The 22,023-nt window shown below is 38.8% G+C and overlaps 1 protein-coding gene across 1 annotated transcript in view; it reads left to right on the top strand.

Moving 5' to 3' along the window:
- The window catches only part of ulk4 (unc-51 like kinase 4), a 234,206-nt gene that overhangs the window by 137,763 nt on the left and 74,420 nt on the right, over positions 1-22,023 (top strand). The window contains exons 31-32 of the mRNA XM_051721331.1: positions 3,668-3,716; positions 17,364-17,469. Coding sequence (XP_051577291.1) covers positions 3,668-3,716; positions 17,364-17,469 — 155 coding nt within the window. The remainder of the gene's footprint in view (positions 1-3,667; positions 3,717-17,363; positions 17,470-22,023) is intronic.

Here is a 22,023-nt window from a genome sequence, read left to right as displayed (position 1 = left end):
TTATGTTTGTTGGGAAGAAGAGTGCAGACAGATGAGAGATCATTTACTGTTCTGAATAAGCAGACTGGAGAAAGGGCACATTGGTGCACACTTGAGCGAACTGATTGCTCACCGTGCGTCACTGTTCTGTCAATGGGCTCCATGAATTTGTGAGCGACTATATATTTCTCGATGTAATGTGAATTAATTCTCACTGACAACAGAGCACTTGAAAGTGACATATTCGTAATTATGACTTCAGAAGTGGGAAGTAGGATAATTCCAAAAGCACTTTAAGGCAGCGCTGCAAATGTTCTACAAAAAATGTATGGGGTCTTTAAAAAACTGCAAACAACAAACTTTATTTCTGTTGATACTCCTGTTTTTGGAGTTGATACTGTATGAGTTTAAAACTAATTTTCAATCAATCCCTTCAAAATACACAATTATTTTGGAGGCGGTAAAACTGGCATTTCATTTCTCAGATTTTTTGACCATGCTGACTTCTAGCAGACTTTAAGGCACAAAGAAGATAATTCTATTTCTACCTGAGGCTTTGGGTTCAAATAGTAAGAATACCGCAAGTTAGTGGGAGATTTACTCCTATAGACCTCTGCATTCACCTTATCTCAGGTACTGGGCAGCTTTCTCTCAGAACTCAAAAAAACCCTATCCTCCATAGAGGACACATTCTTGGGGGAATGGGCAAATAACAACAGCTATGCAATATATCATTGTATTGACTATAAGGGCACCTTAAGTATTCCAAATGTGACCCTTTAACTGTTTTCATTCCACCTGTCTCTTTTTTTCTCTGAATTTTGTGGCATTCTGCATTAAGCACATTTGCAATCATACAGTAATTGTCTACGAATCAAAAAGCTTAATAAAAGAGCACGGTGAGTCATTTTCAATAAAGACGTCCATAACTCTGAGTCAAACCCTCTGGAGCATTATCTGCCTTACTCCTTGGCTGTTTTAAACCATAGAGTGCTGCCTGCCTAGACGGCATGTTTGGGCATCCGTTCAAATGTTCGATTAAAGTGATTCAAACCAAGTAGCACAGTCAGAAAAAAATTATTCAAACATAGTGGCTACCTAGGCATCACAGATCCATTTGAATATTCGATAAAATTTATTTAAACCTAGGAACACAGTTAAACTGCTGTAAGCTGGCTACGTTCCTAGACAGCATTTTTGGGCATCCAGGGCCTGTTCAAACATTTAATTCCAACTTAGTGACCTGTCTTCTCAGACAGCATTTTTGTGAAATCTGAGGCATGTTCAAACGTTTGGTTCAAACCTAGTGAGCTTCCTGCTTAGACAGCATTTTTGGGCTTCATACATTCGTTCAAATATCTGATTCAAATGATTCGAACCTATAAACACGGTCAATAAAATGTATTCAAACATAGTGAGCTGGCTATCTAGACAGCATTTTTGGGCATCATAGGCCCTGTCCCAATACCTCCACTTGTGGCCTTAATACTTAAGTGTGCATGTACACGGCAACGAGTAAGTGTTCAAGACTGTCCCATGTCTAAAACTTGCCAAAACTTGCACTTAACCCACACTAAATCTTCACTAGCCCGAATACCGCTTTGGAGCAGTCTTTCAGGCTAAGTGTATCCCAGAGTTCATCTCGTTCAGGAGCCCACACCCCACCTACCCAAGTGATCGGCATATTTTCGCCATGATGATGTCAATGAATGCTTTTTCAATATAAATGATTTATTATAATCAGATAGTAAAACGTAAGTGAAGCATGTTATTGTTCTAATAAAAATAATTAATTTTTATATTTAATTTAACACAATGAAACATTGTAAAAAAAACTTAACTTACATATTTTCAACAACACAATACACTTCCAACAACCAGTAGTGTAATGATAAATAAAAGGATAGGTAAACTATTCAGTTATTTATTATTAAGTATGCTATAACAGTCACCACTACCAACAACAATCAGCCTTTTGAGTGCAACTACAAAAACAGCTGTCACAACCGGGACCAATATCGTTAAGTCTACGAGTGTCCCAACATGCAATCAAAAGTCATACACGCACTAGCAGTCTTCACGTCTACTTGCACACTGTGGCCAAACACCGGAAATACGTAAGACAAGTGGGTAAGTAGGCATGTCCAAAACCGCAAGTGGGGGTATTGGCACAGGGCCATAGGCACATTTAAACGTTTAATTCAAGCCTAGTGAGCTGCCTAATTAGACAGTATTTTTGGGTTTAATATACAGTATTCGTTCAAATGTTCAAATGATTCAAACCTATTAACATGGTCAATTAAATTGATGCAAACTTAGTGAGCTGGTTACCTAGGCAGCATTTTTGAGTTTCTTAGCATGCTGAGATGTTTGATTCAAACATTTTCATTTCAGCATTTTTTAAGCATCACTGATGCATTTAAGCATTCAATTCAAACTGTTTGAATCTACTGTACTGCCTATGTAGGTAGCATTTTTTTGCAGTCAGATTTGATCTTAAAGGGCACCTATTATGGTTTTTAAACGTGCCTAATTTTGTTTTAAAGGTCTCATACAATAGATTTACATGCATCCAAGGGAAAAAAAAAAACGCTTTAATTTGCTCATAATTTAAACTGCAGCATTACCTTATTTTCCCAGTGTCAAAAACGACTCCTTCAATGATCCGTTCTAAAGGATTCATTCTAAACTCCTCCTTTCAGAGAGCCTACTCTGCTCTGATTGGTCAGATGTCCCAGTCTGTTGTGATTGGTCTACCGCTTAGTCTAGTGTTTGATGGCGGGTGAAAGCTGTTCGCGAGCAGCCATTGAAGACCAGAGGTGGGTTTTTTGTTACCAAATTACGTAGGTTGGAACAGGAAGTAAGTCTGGAATTACTAACGACTCATTTCAGGTGTTCAGAATCGGTTCTTTCTTTTAGGAATCAATAACGGCATTTGTCGTGCACTTAGATTTTTGAAACTTTGCAGACTTTTTTACACTCACAAACAGCTATATAACACACTACATGAAAGGTAATATTTGAAAAACCATTATAGGTGCTCTTTAATGTTATATGATGCCTCAAAATTATGTCTACATAGGCAGTGCTCCAAATTACAGTTTGAATCATAATGCTGCCTATTTAGACAGCATTTTTGGGAGGCATCAAAGATGCATTCAAACATTCATATTGAATCCTAATGTTCTATGATGCCCATGAATACAGTTTTGAATCAAAAGTTTGAATGTGTGCATCTTTGATGCTTAAAAAATGTTGTCTAGGTTGACAGCTCACTAGGTTTTGAAACAATCCCTCTATTTCTCACTTTTTTTCCCGTGTCAATAAGTTGTGCATTTTTCACTCTGACTTTCTACCTCTATCACTCCCTCTTTCATCCTTTCAGCAACATACTTTCTCTCTCTTTCACTTGTCACTCGATTAGTCAAAGGTCATTTTCCCAGATGACTGATCTTGACACAATGGAGCGTTCACACCTCAGCGGTCTCGTTCAGTGCCAAAGGCCAAATGCATGCACAAGTGTCACACTAATGAAGACAGAACGTGGGCCCAGTGCCATGAAGTAAATGTGTGTGTCGCAAGCTAAATGTGTGTGTGTGTGTGTGTGTGTGTGTGTGTGTGTGTGTGTGTGTGTGTGTGTGTGTGTGTGTGTGTGTGTGTGTGTGTGTGTGTGTGTGTGTCCCAACAGGCTTGTTAGAGAGAGCCGTCTCCTGCCTGCTGTCTTTCAAGTCATAGAGGTAAGTGTGCTTCTTAGCCTGCTGGATTTGCTCACTGTCTGTTTGCTTGATTTATTTATTGCCTTGGGTTTTCTGCTCTGACTTCGTTAAGCAATTGAAATTACCAGAAAATTATGAGCTTTATGGAAATCAGAAAACACTGTATTGGAGAAATTGGCTGTGTTGCAGAAGTGCATGTAGTATTTTCAAGAGCAAGAGAGGCTGTCCTCCATTTTATCAGATGTCCTAAAAATATACTGTATGATACATTGTTTTAAATATGTGTGTGTGTGTGTGTGTGTGTGTGTGTGTGTGTGTGTGTGTGTGTTATTTTAAAGGAATAGTTCACCCAAAAATGAAAAAAATACTGTCATTATTTACAAACTCCCATGTTGTTCCAAACTCATATGCTGTTTTTTTTTTATTTATTTTTTCTTTTTTTTTAACTTGAAACATGAAGTAATTTATAGACTTTTAAATAATTCAAAGGCAATTTAGCCTTATAAATTGTGTGTGGTTATGTTTGTGTGTAACAGTCAGACCTTTCCCTTGGAGCATGTTCCCATCCCTGTATCCATTCAGTTATTATGTAAATGAGGCAATGGGGTCTGACCTATCAGAGTGTAATGTGTAATTGGGTTGCAGAGTTAATGGAGTGTGGATATAAGGCCTTTTCAACAGCAGGTTACATTCTCATTAGAGAGGGTCCTGCATCAACTGTTAACTTGCAACACACACACATTTAAATGCTTTATTTGTATTCATAGTTTTAGGGACAATTTACAACAAGAGAAACTACTCGCATTGTGTTCTTTAAAATACTACTAATAAAATGACAGTCAAGAAAACAGTCACTATAGGTAATAATAATCAATCACAATCACTATGGGTAAAAGTAACAGCGCTTTTTCCATATGGACATACTACCTATAACAGCTGACACAGAGCAATACTTTGCTAGTTGTTTAGCTCTTTCTTTTCCCAGTCTAGCAATTTGTAAAACATGTATGCATAGTTTCTGTACATGACGAGACTGACAAAAATGTATACTACAACTGTACACTTATAGCCACAAATATTCAGTGTTTCTGTACGTGGTTGGTTTTGAAACACTCCTCCATTTACAAGTCAAAATAGCACCCAGCGTCTACAATAATGACAGTTTTAGTATTTTCACTAATCGTTACAATATCCGGTGTGCTCGGCATTCCTTCAAATGCACAGTAATGTGATGTAAACCAGTCCATTTGAACAGTTTCATGACTATATATATTTGTTGTTGATTCTGATGTCACACGCAGCTCTTTAAGCATTAGTTTCATTTTTTGGTCATGACCGGCTGTGTGCAGCCCTTTAAAAACAGAGCGTCCATACAGAATATGGCCACTGACTCTTTATCCTTCTTATTATGTAACAGACAGTATGGATTGTGTTGTGCTGGAAATCAAAGGACAGATTGTATTTTGTAGGAGGGACTTGCAGCTGAGTTTTTATTGTAAATTTCAGGACCAGTTCATCTGGTGAATGGTCCGCAAATGGCAAACAAACCAACTTCCCCTGCAGTCTCGTAGCTGTGCTTGAAAATTTCCCCGAGTATTGCGGGTCTGTAAGTTTGTACATTTAGTTTTTGTACAGTTTCATTCTCATAATCACTGCTTTGACAACAGCAGTTTTGTTGATAATCACCCTGTCATTTACTTCCACTGACTGACCGTCTGTGGCTGTCCAGCTCAGTTGGACATGGGTATTATTGCAGAGGTCGTTCAGATCTGGCCAGTCCGAGCACACACCGAACCCTGCAGCATGCAGTTTCCCATTGACTTTCTTTTAAAACCAAAGAAACTGCTCTCTTGTTGATCTGAGCATGGAACTTTACATTTTGCTAGATCTAGAAAGAGCAAAGCTCGAGCTAATTCTCACACACCGATGGATAATCATTGTTTTACATGCGGAGCAAGTGGTTTAATCTGGTCGCATTATAAAGCCACACGATGTTAGGAATACCTAGCCCACCTGCCCGCCTACTGCAAAAGATAATGTCCCACACCCCACGCACAGTAAATAAGATATTTACACAGATGTGAAGCAAAGGTTTGCCTTGAATCTTTGAAGCATTCTGATGATGAATGCTCATTGTTGAGCTGCCCAGCAGCAATCCAGAGCCAATGAATTTTCAGCCTTAACCTGAAGAGAAAAATTACCACTGCATTCAAACCACTTTTCAAGGTTAATATAAGTCATAATCCCAGAGTGTTGCATGCAAGTGTAATACATTTTTTTCATATGATACATTTCTACATTACCACTGGCCAAACTGACCAAATAAAAATTCCAGAATTATTTCATTATGGAGCCTTTCAAATTCAACCATAATGCAAAGCAGAAAATGGTGAAGCAGTAACATAAGCCTCACCTTGTTTGGTCAGTTGCTGTTGTCTGGCAGGACTGAATTAAATGGCGGGAGAAGATTGTTCTGCATTCCTTTCTGAATCTGCAGTTAAAATAGTCTTAAAGCTTAGTTACAAATTTTCAGATTGATAAATGCATTAGATTTTTGTTCTGCCTCCCAGTTCGCATGTCATGAACTATATAGGTGGATGCAGCTATTTAAAATTTAGTTCAATACCAATTACAAGGTAATTAGTCATGCTTGATAAGGTAGGTATCGCTGTTACTATTGTCAACCCCTAACCCTAAGTATTTAGCTTCAACACAACTCATCCTGCACCATCTGTGCTACAGACTGATTGATACCTCAAATTGTGCATCTTATTTTGGAAAGGAGTGCTGTTGCTTTTCTAAGTGATCAGACTTGCAATTTCTGCCTGCAGGTGTACAATAAAATGAGCAATAAAATCATATAGGCGTACACCCCAGTAACCGCATAGCAATAGTCTGGCAACCACTCACAGCACCCTAGCATCATGGCGGCAAGCTTTGCATGGGCAAGCACATATGTAAGTCTAGTTATTTCATGTCACGGCCAATAATTAATACGATTGCTGATATTATAAATCTGTGCTATAACAACAACACTAAAGCAGTAACATCCTGAGTTGTCCATGCTAACAGTTAATTTAGGTATCAGAACTTTATGATGTACAGTATGAAAGACGTATAATGGTTTATTTCTTCTGAAACCTGAAATAGAAAAATAGGATACTGATTTATTAAAAAAAAAAAAAAAAAAAAAAAAAACCATCAGGTGTGTCTCATTATGAAGGCTGTTGCTATAGGACACGCAACGGTATACCGAGCGTCCTCAACTTAGAATTAGCTTTGTTTAAACAAGATGGCCTTCGCAGGGCAAACTTAAACTAGAATGCATCATGGTTGCTATGACAGCAAGCATCGAAAAGGGAATCTCGGAAGTACATTTTAGGAGCGTTATAAAGATGCAGGGAGAACAGAAAATTCATTCTTTCGGTTGTACTTTTAAATTTAGCTAATAATACTTAATTTTATATTACATACAGTGCATCCGGAAAGTATTCACAGCGCTTCACTTTTTCCACATTTTGTTGTTACAGCCTTATTCCAACATGGATTAAATTAATTATTTTCCTCAAAATTCTACAAACAGTACCCCATAATGACAACATGAAAGAAGTTTGTTTGAAATCTTTGCAAATTTATAAAAAATAACAAACGAAAAAAATCACATGTACATAAGTATTCACAGCCTTTGCTCAATACTTTGTTGAAGCACCTTTGGCACCAATTACAGCCTCAAGTCTTTTTGAGTATGATGCTACAAGCTTGGCACACCTATTTTTGGGCAGTTTCTCCCATCCTTCTTTGTAGGACCTCTCAAGCTCCATCAGGTTGGATGGGGAGCGTCGGTGCACAGCTATTTTCAGATCTCTCCAGAGATGTTCAATCGGGTTCAAGTCTGGGCTCTGGCTGGGCCACTCAAGGACATTCACAGAGTTGTCCCAGAACCACTCCTTTGTTATCTTGGCTGTGTGCTTAGGGTCGTTGTCCTGTTGGAAGATGAACCTTCACCCCAGTCTGAGGTCCAGAGCGCTCTGGAGCAGGTTTTCATCAAGGATGTCTCTGTACATTGCTGCATTCATCTTTCCCTCGATCCTGACTAGTCTCCCAGTTCCTGCCGCTGAAAAACATCCCCACAGCATGATGCTGCCACCACCATGCTTCACTGTAGGGATGGTATTGGCCAGGTGATGAGCGGTGCCTGGTTTCCTCCAGACATGACGCTTGCCATTAAGGTCAAAGAGTTCAATCTTTGTTTCTCATGGTCTGAGAGTCCTTCAGGTGCCTTTTGGCAAACTCTAGGCAGGCTGTCATGTGCCTTTTACTGAGGAGTGGCTTCCGTCTGGCCACTCTACCATACAGGCTTGATTGGTGGAGTGCTGCAGAGATGGTTGTTCTTCTGCAAGCTTGTCCTCTCTCCACAGAGAAATGCTGGAGCTCTGTCAGAGTGACCATCGGGTTCTTGGTCACCTCCCTGACTAAGGCCCTTCTCCCCCGATCGCTCAATTTGGCCAGGCGGCCAGCTCTAGGAAGAGTCCTGGTGGTTCCAAACTTCTTCCATTTACGGATGATGGAGGCCACTGTGCTCATTGGGAACTTCAATGCTGCAGAAATTTTTCTGTACCCTTCCCCAGATCTGTGACTCGATACAATCCTGTCTCGGAGGTGTACAGACAATTCCTTGGACTTGATGGCTTGGTTTGTGCTCTGACATGCACTGTTAACTGTGGGACCTTATATAGACAGGTGTGTGCCTTTCCAAATCATGTCCAATCAACTGAATTTACCACAGGTGGACTCCAATCAAGTTGTAGAAACATCTCAAGGATGATCAGTGGAAACAGGATGCACCTGAGCTCAATTTTGAGTGTCATGGCAAAAGCTGTGAATACTTATGTACATGTGATTTTTTTTTTTTTTTTTTTTAATAAATTTGCAAAGATTTCAAACAAACTTCTTTCACATTGTCATTATGGGGTATTGTTTGTAGAATTTTGAGGAAAATAATGAATTTAATCCATTTTGGAATAAGGCTGTAACATAACAAAATGTGGAAAAAGTGAAGCGCTGTGAACACTTTCCGGATGCACTGTATTATTAGAATTCTACATGTTGTTCTTTTTTTAACATTACTTGCATTTGAACATCATAATTTCAGGTAAATCTGCATATTTTTTGATGTTCTATGACGTAAGGAATTGTGGGTTTTGAGGGTCATCAAAGGATACACCTACATCCTGCAAATTCCTGTGAAAGAAGGTCGCATTGAAAGGCTGCATTCGGAGTGTCCTACTTGCTTTTCTTAAATGAGACAGCCTCTGTGACGTATACGACGGACAAATCGGAGCACACAGCCTTTGAAACGAGACACAGCCATATATTGTCTGCTTCCAATATTGACATATGGCAAAATGTTGTTTCAAAGAAATCACTAATTTTGACCAATGCTAAAGTGATCTTCAATATTTTGTGCATCCCTAATATATGGTATAAAATACTTAGAGCTTAGAAGTTGCTTTTAAAAGAACATTTCTAACTAAATTGAAGGACGATAAGAAAGTAGACCCCTTTAACAAGTGTTTTGATAAATGATAGGACCACTACACATTTAATTTTATCACCCCTATCAGAGTCTTGTTTCTCAATACTAAACTTCAAATCTTTGATTTTGAGGCCATTCGGAACATGTTTTAACTGCTCCAGTCAGAGTTCAGCCCTGCTTCTGAATCTCAGTATAATTCAAATGCAGTACATTCATCCTCATGAACTCTGAGAGAACATAAAAGGAAGCTGAGGACTCTAATGAACAAGTGATCACTAATGAACAAGAAGATAGAGAGTCTGTTTGACTCCTTTGGCCATCTCAGCAAAGCTAGTGAGCTGTGAAAGATGTTAGCTACAACCTCACAAACTCTTTAATCCCAATCCCTCAATACTGCTACCCTGCAGGTTCACAATCTGCCCTGCGCACTGGGGCTTGGGCCGGTTTGTTGTAATAAGTCAAAGGATTACCGCTTACCGAACATTTGAATTGTGTTAATTTGCTGAGGCGAGTCTTCTTGGTGTATCCTAAAACCCAAAGCACCTTATAGGTCAAACCTTTCGGTAACAGAAAACAAGACTTATACTGATGACAAAGGTGGAATTGGTTAACAAACAATTTGTAGCCCATTCAGCACTATGAAGACAATGCTAGGAATCAGTTAGCAATTATACAAATTGTGTCATCCAGAGATCTACAGTGGGTCCTGTCTGAAACCACATAAAATAAAATAAAAATAATAAAAAAAACTAATTTAAACATGGAAATAAACAAAGTTTTAAGACTCTGAAACAAACAAATAAAAAAATAATAATAATAAGTAAAAAATTAAAATTAATAAGAAATATTTACATTTCTATGAGCCCTAACTTGTCAGCGGATTCCAGATTGAGCGCATGAAAAATTCCAAATACTAAGACATTCTGAATGTGTATATACACCGATCAGCCACAACATTAAAACCCCCTGCCTAATATTGTGTAGGTCCCCCACTTGCTGCCAAAACAGTGCTAACCTGCATCTCAGAATAGCATTCTGTGATTATATTCTTCTCACCACAATTGTACAGAGTGGTTATCTGAGTTACCGTAGACTTTGTCAGTTTGAACCACTCTGGCCATTCTCCGTTGACCTCTCTCATCTACAAGGCATTTCTGTCCACAGAACTGCCGCTCACTGTATATTGTTTTTTTTTGTTTGTTTTTTTTTTTTGGCACCATTCAGAGTAAATTCTAGAGACTGTTGTGTGTAAAAATCCCAGGAGATCAGAAATACTCAAATCAGCCTGTCTGGCACCAACAATCATCCATGCGATTATCTAATCAGCCACTCGTGTGGCTGCAGTGCATAAAATCAGGCAGATTCGGGTCAGGAGCTTCAGCTAATGTTCACATCAACCATCAGAATGGGGAAAATATGTGCCTGACAAAGTCTACGGTAACTCAGATAACCGTTCTGTACAATTGTGGTGAGAAGAATATAATCTCAGAATGCTATTCTAAGATGCAGGTTGGCGCTGTTTTGGCGGCACGAGGGGGACCTATACAATATTAGGCAGGTGGTTTTAATGTTAATGCTGATCGGTGTATAGATAGAAGCATTTTCACTCAGATCTCAGACTATTGGACTGTACTGCATATCTTCAATAGGTGTTTTTTTTAAAACTGAATTATTATTTAACCCTTAAATGCATGGTGTTTTGCCAAACATTATTACATACTTGGGTCTTTAGAGACCCAGCACATATATCTATCACAAATGAATAAACAAATTGCCCAGACAGTGTCAAATTTTCTAAACATTTTCAAGACAATTAGAAAATAATATAATATATTGTGATATATTTTGATGTTTTATGTTTCATATATGAAACAGATGATGCAACAAATATAGAACAGGATTCATTACTTTGACACTGAAATTTAATGAGATGCAACTGGCTGTCAAACACATATTGAGCTACACATTACACATATGTATTTTCTCAGGCACTTCTTGAGTCTAAATAAACACACAACTTTCATAATTTCAGAAGTACACCCTAATGCCAAATCATACTGTTCATGTGTTACTCTTGCTAAAGTTTACTTCCACATTGCTGCTGCTTCAAATAGCAAAGTTAAATGTAAATCAAGTCAATCACTGATACATCAACACCACCTTAAGAAATGGCAGTTACATGATGTATGTGTACACACTATATACTGATAATTCACCATTGTCACACAGAAAATCAATGTGATGTAGTAGTCGCTAATGAAATGGTACTCATTTGCCATGTAATAAACAAATAAATAGATATCCTGTTATATATATATATATATATATATATATGAAATAATCATAAAAATGTGATTTATAGAAGCACAAAAAAAATTTAAAACACTATTACATATTTAGGGCCTTAAATTAGCCTATTCACTTTTGTAATTTTTTGTTTTTTTGTTACAGTATTCAGAAGAGAAATGTTGAGAAATACTATGTGGCATAACTCCAAAAAATAGATAAGGCCCGAGGTATGCCTTAAAGTTAAACGGATATGTGAAAAGCTGATTTATTTTCATTGAGGGAAAACTTCTGGTTAATTACTGTAACATGCTTTCCTTAGTGTTGGCCTTGCTATGGGCCTTCTGTTGAATGTGACCTGACAGTATAGATCGCACAGAAAAAGAAACCATTAATGTTCTTGAGAGCTGAGATGTGCTCACTGCCACACTTTCTGAGCGAAAAAGTGCACCAAAAGCTTTTAGCTGTTCTTGTCAATCTAAGTTCCCAAAAGAACAGGAGAAAGAGACTTTTTTTAAGATAGTAATAGATATAAGTGCAAGGTAGTGCAATGTTCTGAGTATTTGGTGTTTGAACATAAATGTGAGTCGGCAGTGTGTGTACACAACCACCCTACAATGTTAAAAGTCCACCCACTCCTCTTTCTTATATTTCTATTAATCAAAAACAGTGTCTCAAAATGACTGGTTTTGGTATCCGCTCTAAAGTGATGTCACTTTAGAGCAGGCCACGCCCACGACTGGTGACTGACTCCACCCTATTATCATAGATCCTCCCCTGAGTGATCGACACACAGTCCGCCTTTTTTTTCCGTGCTGGAGCAGCTACAGTGAGAAGAATAATGTCTCAACTTCGTAAGCATCATAAGTGTTCTGTTGTTGGCTGTAAAAGTGAACATAAGAGTCTTCATGTACTCCCGGCATCAGAGCCACTGAAGATAGAAATGTTCCCCAAAACATACCAAAATTTGTGTATGTTTGAGCAAATCATTTTACACCGGACTGCTTTGTGAATGAGGGTCAATATAAAGCAGACTTTTCTAAATATTTGATTCTCAAGCATGGATCACTACCAACTGTTCGGGTTCCAGCTTTATATCCTGAAGATTTAAGTATCGCACTTTATATTTTGTGAATGTTTGCAAATCGCATGATGCAAGACAACCCCCTAAAATGTCATGTCTCGTTATAGCGCATAGCTAACGTAATTATAGTATATTTTTGTGTTGCTCATCCATTGTTGCCAAATGGCTGAAAAACACTCCGGTATTTACGGTGTCAGTCATATTGGTTCTGATTTGTTGTTGCTATAGTATCCGAAGCACGAGCTGTAAAGGCACAGCCCTGTTCCGGAAAGGGGGCGGGGAGCAGCAGTTCATTTGCATTTAAAGAGACACACACGAAAACAGCGTGTTTTTGATTCCACCCAAAAAGAGTTATGAAATAATCTTTAAAATGTCTGTTATAAACTGAAATATTTTAACTGTTAAAACTGTATAATTTTTTTTTTTTTTTTTTTTAAAAAGACCAGTTTGGTCCATCTTTAATTTCAAGAATGTCTTAAATGTTTGTAGATTGGCAATTCTTGTTTGTTAAGGCTGGTGCACACTGCCCCAACAAATACCATCAACCATCAGAAATTGGTGTTTGTTGAAATTTGTTGGGGCAATGTGCACTACTAGCCTTTACTAGCAAAAGCATGTTACACTGGTTATTGTTTGAGGTTGACTAACTGGACCAGTGCAGCCAAACCCAGCATGAACTGGGTAAACCAACAATTGAGCTGGTCACCATCTGAATTTGCTTAGCTATTCTAGACTGTATTTTTCAGCAGGGAATTTTGTTCAGAGAGCCAGCTGCCATGTAAACACATGTATAACTATAGCAATAACAATTGATGTAAGGCAGTAAAATTAGTTTCTCTGTAAATGTAGACTATTGCTGAAGAAATTATTTGTTTCAAATCTGATTGAAAGATAGTCATAATAGTTATTCTTGCAGATCAGTGTGCTGATCCTCTTGTAAAGATTTAGGTGTGGACAAGGGCAGTTACACTGATGTGTAAATACTGCAGTGAAATCACCCTTACTGACACTGCCACCAGGCTAGACACTGAGCATGCAAAATTACTTTGAACCCTGCAGCAAAGGATATGATGTCACACTCGAGGGCTTCTCTTTTTAATAAATACCGTAATAAATCACCAAAAAAAAAAAAAGAATAATATTATATAAAAAAAATTCAAATATACCATCTACTTTCCCTCAACAACAAAATACATGCAGTTATTGTATATATTGAGCCAAGAGGTCAATCTGTGTCTTTTCGATCTTCTATTGGTCACACATCTTCATCCTCGTACGAATTTGCAGGTCAGAGTTCACCAAACTTGAACTTTGCTACAAAGTGAAATGCAAAATTTCTTTGCATGAGTTTGCATTCCCAGTCACCTGTGTTCGGATGCGTATGAATGGCACTGAATGGAATACAAAGTCTAGTGTGACGCACCTTTATCAGTGGTAAAACATCCCATCCTACCTTGTATAGTTACCATAAAGTATTATTCTGAATAGAGATCATTTTCAGGATGCCACTTAACTCTACATGCCAAGCTGTTTTTAACACTGGCCCAACATTAAATGCTTCCTCGTTGTCTCTCCAGTGTGTGTGTGTGTGTGTGTGTGATATCTATGTATGGACTGAAGGTTCCTGATGAATGCACGACCCCTCCACTCCACCTCTCCTGAGGCTCTGTGCGGAAATAAAGCAGAAAAAGTAATGATTCCAGGCCTTGAAAATTCTTGCACAGCCTGTGGAGGGGCTCGCAGATTCCCCCGAGACATACATGCCCTTCTCTGTCTGTCTGTCAGCCAGTAGAGTTGGCCAGACCTCTCTCTCTTTGTTTCTCTCTATCCCCAGCCTCACTCAGACCTCTAATTAAAACCCACATCGATTTTTTTCCCCTTCTTCTTCTGCCTTCTTTCTGCACTCCTTTTTCTGTTTATCATGTTTTTAATCGGCCCCTGGACCTGAGCTTGCTGCAGGATTAGGCAGTGTCTTTGACCCTAGTCGAAAGACCCAGACAACACCATCCCAGTACCTCCGGCCTTACCCAGCTCCCCCTGATGGCCTCATCCAGCCTCGGGTGTCTGCCCTGGGGGGGAGATGAGCAAGGCTCTTGCTGTCTGACAGCACCTCTGCTCTTACTGACTGGTTTCACACACTACTCTTATAAGATAGCTACACAAAAGTGGAATTGATAATCTGCACTGTTTTGTATTGCTGGTGTATAGCAGATGTTGACGTGTTTGCCAGCTGAAAGTGTTGAATGGCCTTAGACTAACACATTAAGCACCAAGAGGCATGCTTTACAATGGATTGTACCATGGTTAAGGGGAGTTATTTGGCACAACGTGAAGTGGACTGCCATAAACCCCCTTAACAGTAGTAAAATGCACAGCATTGAGTGACTTTTTTCAAATGGAGTCAACAGCAATATGATAAAAAAAAAAAAAAAAATTTTATTTGTTCAATAAATAATTATAGTTACTGTATTAATAATAATAATAATCACAGCTAGTGGTGTTTGCCCATGCAAAGCTCACCTCCACAATACTAGTGTTCTGAGTGGTTGCTTTGTGGTTGTTTACTGGCCCAAGTCAAAAGAGCCCACCTCCAATTCAGACTGATCTCATTGTGAATTTGTTGAGAGTAGGTTGAAAGTTATTCAGGTAAAATCAGTTTGTGATTACTGAAATTCATAACACTGCCCCCAGTGGCCAAAGCTGGAAGTGTTGTTGAACGTATGGGCACATCTCTGTGAAATGTTTACAGATAGCCCTTTTCCACTGACATGGTTTTAGGGCGGGTTCCTGGGCCGGTGTGAATTCTCAAACTGTTCCGCACCTTTCCACTAATGCAAAGGCTGTTCTGGGACAGGAATTCTGGTTCTGAACCAGCCCCAAGACTTGCTGGTCTCTACACAGGAGCCAATTACGTCGCGGGCTGGAGTGCGTGATTATGTTTCGTCAGTAGCTACTTTCTGCAGCAATGAGTACTTTTTCACTCTATAACAATAAAAACCCCACAAAAATGTCAGATATCAAACGAGGAAATGAGCGCTCTACTTGCGAAATGATCTACTACGGAGATCCAAGATAAAATATAGAAATCTCAAAGGAAAAATGTCTGCGAGAAGAAATGGCAAGAAATTATGCATGTCGGCTTCAATCAGACGATTGACCAAATCATAAACAAATTGAAAACTTTAAAGAGAGTACAGGGAGCATAATAGACCCAAGCAAAAGCAGCAGTGGATGGAGCAACAATGTCTTGAACTCTGTGCTCAGACACCGACTATCCAGCTAACTAACCGGGGCATTGAATTCAGTCAGTCACGCTTGGAATGAACACCTAATTGCCGGTGTCTTGTGTAGCTGATCTCTTTAATTAATTATATTTGCCAGCTTTCCTAACACTCTTCTCCTCTTATTTTGTGCATTGTTTTGTTCAGGAAGGGAATTATTCATTTAGTTAGGAAAACCTCTTCTATATCTATGATGTAAACCGTTGGGATTCTCAATCAAGAGAACATAAAATCATATGCTATGGCAAAAATCTAAATATAACCATCTGCTGCACCAATGTTAATAACGTTTCCACTGTTACAGTTTATAGTACTTAGCAATATGCCACTTTAAAAAGTTTATACATAAAAATGTACTTACGTTACCTGTCCTCTTGGTCGCAGTTTCATCTCTGGCAATCTTGTTGAGCAATGTAATAATGTTGGATTGCATTTCTTTATATGTTTAATGTCCTCAAAAAGCAGGAGCTAAAACTCCACTCTCCCTGTTCCACTCTCATGTCGATGGAAAAGTGCGGCCGGTTTACGATAGTATCCAGATTGCCCTAGCCATGAACCAGCCAAACACTGGCTCGGTACAGAACCATTGTCATTTTGGTGGAAAAGGGCTAAGAGGGGTGCAAAAAGCAAGTTGTTTGTAGTTGTAAACGATGTAATACAGTCAACCGGAATGCATATTTTATTAACCATTAACCCAAACTCCAGCCCTAAATCTAACCGTCAGTGGAGTAAAAATTGAATTTTAGAGGGAAAATGAAACCTCCGAATCATGTTCATCATTGATTGTGTGAGCATAATTACTTCATTATTTCCATGGGACCAGGACCTCTGTCTCTGAGGCTGCTCACGCAATGTGCTGATGGGCGATGGAGCTTGATGGTAACTGCAGAATGGGGTCGATGTCAGTGTACTGGAACATTCGGTAGTAACATGTTAAGTTCCCATGTGATCATATTATCTCAGTCCCAAAGTGATATTCTGGTCCCCAGATATGGCTTAGGTCCCTCCTTCAATATAAATCTTTTGGGTTTTTCATGCGTTTTATCATTTGCATTGCAACTTTAATAGTTTAAAGTTGTAATAGGACACTTCAACAAGCTACATTATTTGAGATGTAAAAATGTATGTCTGTAGCACAAACAGTCCAGGAGGTGTAATGTGCTGGTTTAAATCACTAACCCCAAGTACGAACAATACTAATAAAGATTACTGTCATAGCAAGAACCACTAATAAACAATTAATCATTTCAGAAAAATTGTTAATTAGCTTATCTGTAGTCTGTGTACATAAATATTGTGTACACTCTGTAGACTTGGCACAGTAACATAATTCAACTGATGTGCAGTAACGGGTATATCAGTCATCGAATATGGCTTATCCAATCAGATTTTAGCTTGAAATAAGTATTTTATAAATTTTAATAATTCATTTTGTTCAATATGAGTGTATTTGTTTGTTTGTTTTTTGTTTTTTTCTTCAGGAGCATCAGAATAATGTCCTTGGAGGCACGATGCAGAACGCCATAGCTCTTCTCTGCAATCTGATTGGACAGAAGGGCACCGACCTCCGACCGTTCTACCAGCAAGGTGCAGTACATATGAATGTCACTCACTTTAATATATAGGCCCAGCAGTTTCGAACCTGCCTCTGAAACAGAAAAACAAACCCACCCAGTCTTTTCACCCAGACACTGCCATGCACATGAAAAGGGCCTGCATTCAGAGAGCTGCCCTTGTTTGTTTTGGAGTGTTTTCATTCCATTATCAGACCCTCATTGCTCTCATCTCGCTGTCTGACTCTTGTGTGTGACTCTGATGGAGGGGAGGGCGTTCAGCTGGCTTTTTAAGGGCTTCCGCCAGACACTGCAGCTTTTATCAGTGAACCTCTCTGTGCGGAGTCTACTGTGGCGGCCCTATAGCCCGCATATACTTAGTGTCCGTCCCCCCCTGCCCAGACCTCACGTCACCCACTGTCTAGGCTTAGGCATCTATGAACAGCTTTTCACATTAGCTCTGTTTATCTCTCCCTCTCCTCCTGGTCTCATCTGAGGCTGTCTATTCAGCCAGTGGTCAGCCTTTCTGTCAGTGCCAAAGCTAGGCTGAGTTTACCAATGGCAAACTCTTAAGGCCGAAACATACTTCACGCATGTACGCAAATGCAGACGCGAGCACTTGGCCAACGCGTGGTCCCGTTGTACATCATGTGCGCTCTTGCGTTGCTCTGGCAGTTACAAACCTCAGACCACAGGAGGGCAATAGATTTTTTAGGCGTAACAACGAAACCAGTGCTGCGTCTGAACCCGGTATTTTATAGATCCATGTCCGAAACCAGGAAAATGCTGCCTTCAGAGCAGGATGAAAATAAGGTGCTTTTAAAACTGTTTGGAGATCAGTTCCTTAAGAGTTCCATTTATTCAAAACAGCTGTCAGTTAAGCCATTAACTAATTAGACAGCAAGTCAGCCGCCTACGTTTTCGGATGCAGCCCGTATATGTTAGATGAGTCGATAGTTGAGGAGTAGGGAGAGACGCGGAGAAAAAACAAGATCGTTTGAATGGACTGGGGACAAAAAGTCATATATATTTTTCGAAAATATTCAACTCAAATTGCTGCCCGAGTCTGCCATGACAGTTGTAGATTGAAAGAAGAAATTCTGCTCTAGCACCCCCTAGGCAACGCTGAGAATGCAGCGCGTACTTGTGTTGGGTTATGAATTGAGCGCTGACACATTTCACAACGGAACGACTCATAAAATCGTGCTTGCGTAGCAAGGTGCATCTGCGTTCGCTTACTTGCGTAGAGTATGTTTAGGCCTTTAGGTTCACCAGAGCCTTCTTTGCTGGCATAACTGGTTTCCAAATAAATAATTAAATAAATATGTACATTTTCTCCCTTTTATTCTCATGTATCTATATTTGCCTGTGTAATTCTAAGTGCTTTCCATTCCTGATTCTGTACATTTGCAGACTTCATCAATGCTCATAGTAGGTATGCACCGATAGCGCTTTCTTTCTACTGATAACTATTCCAAAACCCAAGCGCTGGGTATCAGCCGTGACCGACAGAGATCTGATACCAATGTTCTTTTTTAAGTATATATATATTTACTGTATACCTCAATGTTTGAAACTGATTGAGAGTACTCTTCATCATTCTTTTGTCTGTATTTTTCCCATTAACACTCACCAATCTTTGCATTAGTAACAGTGTCATTATAAATGACAATAACAGACTGTAATCGGTGCATGTTATGGCCACGTATAACTTGTTTGCACATTAGTGTCATGAATTCAGAATGTAAACAAACAAATTGCACATTTTATACTGCATATACAGTATATTACTTTAAATAATCATTGAGTGGTAAAAAAGGCATCTTTTACTGACCTCAACTGAATTCTACTCATAGAATGAGGCATAAAGTCATTGATAACATTTTTTAATGTCACATTAGTTAAGGTGAGTGTCCTCATATTTATATGTACTTCTAAAGTCTCCCACAGCGGTGTGGTGGGTGTTTGAATGTTCACAAACAGTATGCTGTTGCTCGACTGTTTCTAACTTATTTTCACCCCTTAACGAAGAGTGAAGAAGAACTTCTCCGGAAGTATATTGGGGCCTTATGATGAAAAACTTTTTTGCTTACTAGTCTACGTATTAGTGGTAGTAGTAGTAGTTGCAGTAGTATTTCATTTGAATAATACAATTTTATTATACAGTAGGCAGGCTTTTATTTTGATGGAAAACTCAAGGAAGACCTTTGAGTTTCTGTGTGAGGTTAACAGTAGTTTTATTATGCTTCTTATTCAAAATTTGGTGAAATGCTGTTCTCCTTTTTCCAGAAAATTCCAGTGTTATTCTCAATGTATGCCATAAGCAAACTGAACTTTGGGGTTCGTATGGAGTGCGCCGCTCTGATAAAGTCATATGGTCTACTTTTATGGTGCTTTTATAGTTTTGTTTTTTTTTTCTGTCATTTTTGGAGCTTGACAATAATGACCATGACGAACACGCATTATTAAATTTGGATCGGTCTTGTCTGAACAATAACTGATCAGTTTGTAAAAAAAAAAGTCTGTATTGGAGCCGATACCAATCAAGATACGTATCAGATTTTGACATCCCTATTTCAAATGAATTCCTTGTCGTTTATAAGCAAATCGTGAGTCTGAGCTCCACACCTTAGGGTCTTCAGAATTTCCAGTGTATCCCTTAACCGTGCAAATGAATATTCACTTCAAATAATCATTTGTAAATGCTTTTATTTTTTTTTATTTTTTTTTTATTTATTTATTTATTTATTTTTTTTGGGACAATTGTTTAGATTGGGTTTATTGACATTTAAACTAGGCTAGCTTAAGCATTCAATGTTATTTCATGTTTTGTTTTTTTGCTGGCTTTCTTAAGTTTGTTTTACCCAGCCTGCTCTGTGAATGCCCAGTTTCACCCTGATGCTTTCAGCTCCCTTCTGCTGAATTACTGAGTAATGGATTTATATAGCCTTGCTAATGTTGACCATTTTGGACCCGTACGTGGCATGCTTGTCTTCCCTACATGCTAGGGTGAGATAGACACTAAGGTGTAGGTTGGTGTGCATTTGTATGTGTGCCATGTTTCCTTTTCTACAAAAGATGAGTCAAATTCACACACACTCACCACATTCAACACACTGTGAATCAAGGGGGCACAGAGGAAAAAGAGCTTTGGTTTACACTTACGCACACAGTTATATGTTTCTAGAGAGGGTGAGACTCAAGGTGATGCTGTGAGGTAACACATTTTCAGAGCTCTGTCCCAGAGATGTCTCACTTCAGGAACTGCGTGATGGCTGGGGGTGGGTGTCAGTAATTTTGCCAAGGAGACATGTTCCTGGATCATCATCCTTGTTGGTCTTGAATTAACATTGCTATCAGTCAGATTTTAGGAATAGAGAAAGGTGTAGTGTTAGGCTTAGGGCTGGGAAAATGGGCTTCATCAACATTGTTTATAACCTATCGTTTCCCTCCGATTTTAGGGTTGGTTCATGGTAAGGGTTTAGAGATACGTATAGGACTGTTCTCTTAGGCAGAAATGTTGTCCTTGGACCAGAAAAAGACCATGTCTTAAAGTCCCCGTGAAGTGCCTTGAAGAGCAGTTTTCTTTGGTGTGTTGACGTATTTCCTAATGAAGCATGAAGCGGAGATGGGACATGTTGAACGGCTCAAGCCTTTTTTTTTTTTTTTTAATAGCTAGTTGGCTTTAGCTTACATTGCAGCTGGCAAAGCCATACACATACACCCTTTCCACCATGCTGATGCTTGTGCCAGAGAAGGTGTTCAGCCTGGAAAATGATCTCAATCGAGTCTGACCGCTTTTCTACTGACTTTAGAACCGAATGATGATCTAACTGACAACATTAACCCATAAACAGCCCACAAAAAAACAGCGCATCGAGATCTTTGCTTAAAACAAGAAAGCATTTGATTGGACAAAGTTTCTCAGCCTCTTTGTGACATCATGATTTTGCCTGTGTATGTGTAACCAGAAGAGGGAGACTGTAGATTTTAAATGCTTATATCTCCTGAAAATGAATTTTGTCAGCATTTAAAAGTACACTAGCAAATAGATGACCTTAAAGCTATTAGATATTGACTAAAAGCAGAAAAATTTTCATTTTGATTTAATTGGGTCTTTAAGCCCAGTGCACACTGTCAGACCGTTTATTAAAAAATCAGTAATGTAATGTTCTGAAATCCTCATTGACACGCAACTTTGTAACAAATTGTACCGTGCAAACCAAAGTATGTCCATGCACTAATGTTGGCAATGTTTTGAATGGAAAAGAACAAAAAAGTCAGACAGTCTGAAGCCTGTCGTGGTTTGGCTTAAGATTCATTGGAAGTTTGTGGGCATGTCATACTTGGCAATAAAAGACTGCAGATTTTGCCCTATGACAAAAGATATCTTTTACAGTTCTCAAAATTTTGAAATCTCGAACAAAATCGCATAGATTCCTTAATGGTTCCATTAACGAGTCTTACTTTACAGGAAGAAATATTTGGAATTAAGAAATTCACTTTTTATTGCATATATTGCCCTCTGCAGCCTTTTGCCAGATGATGAGAACATTTCCAATTTCGACTGAGCAAATATACAAATCAG

This window comes from Myxocyprinus asiaticus, chromosome 16 (assembly GCF_019703515.2).
Source record: "Myxocyprinus asiaticus isolate MX2 ecotype Aquarium Trade chromosome 16, UBuf_Myxa_2, whole genome shotgun sequence".
NCBI classification, from domain to species: domain Eukaryota; kingdom Metazoa; phylum Chordata; class Actinopteri; order Cypriniformes; family Catostomidae; genus Myxocyprinus; species Myxocyprinus asiaticus.
Note: the sequence above shows the minus strand (reverse complement) of the source record. Positions and strands in the feature narration are given on the sequence as shown.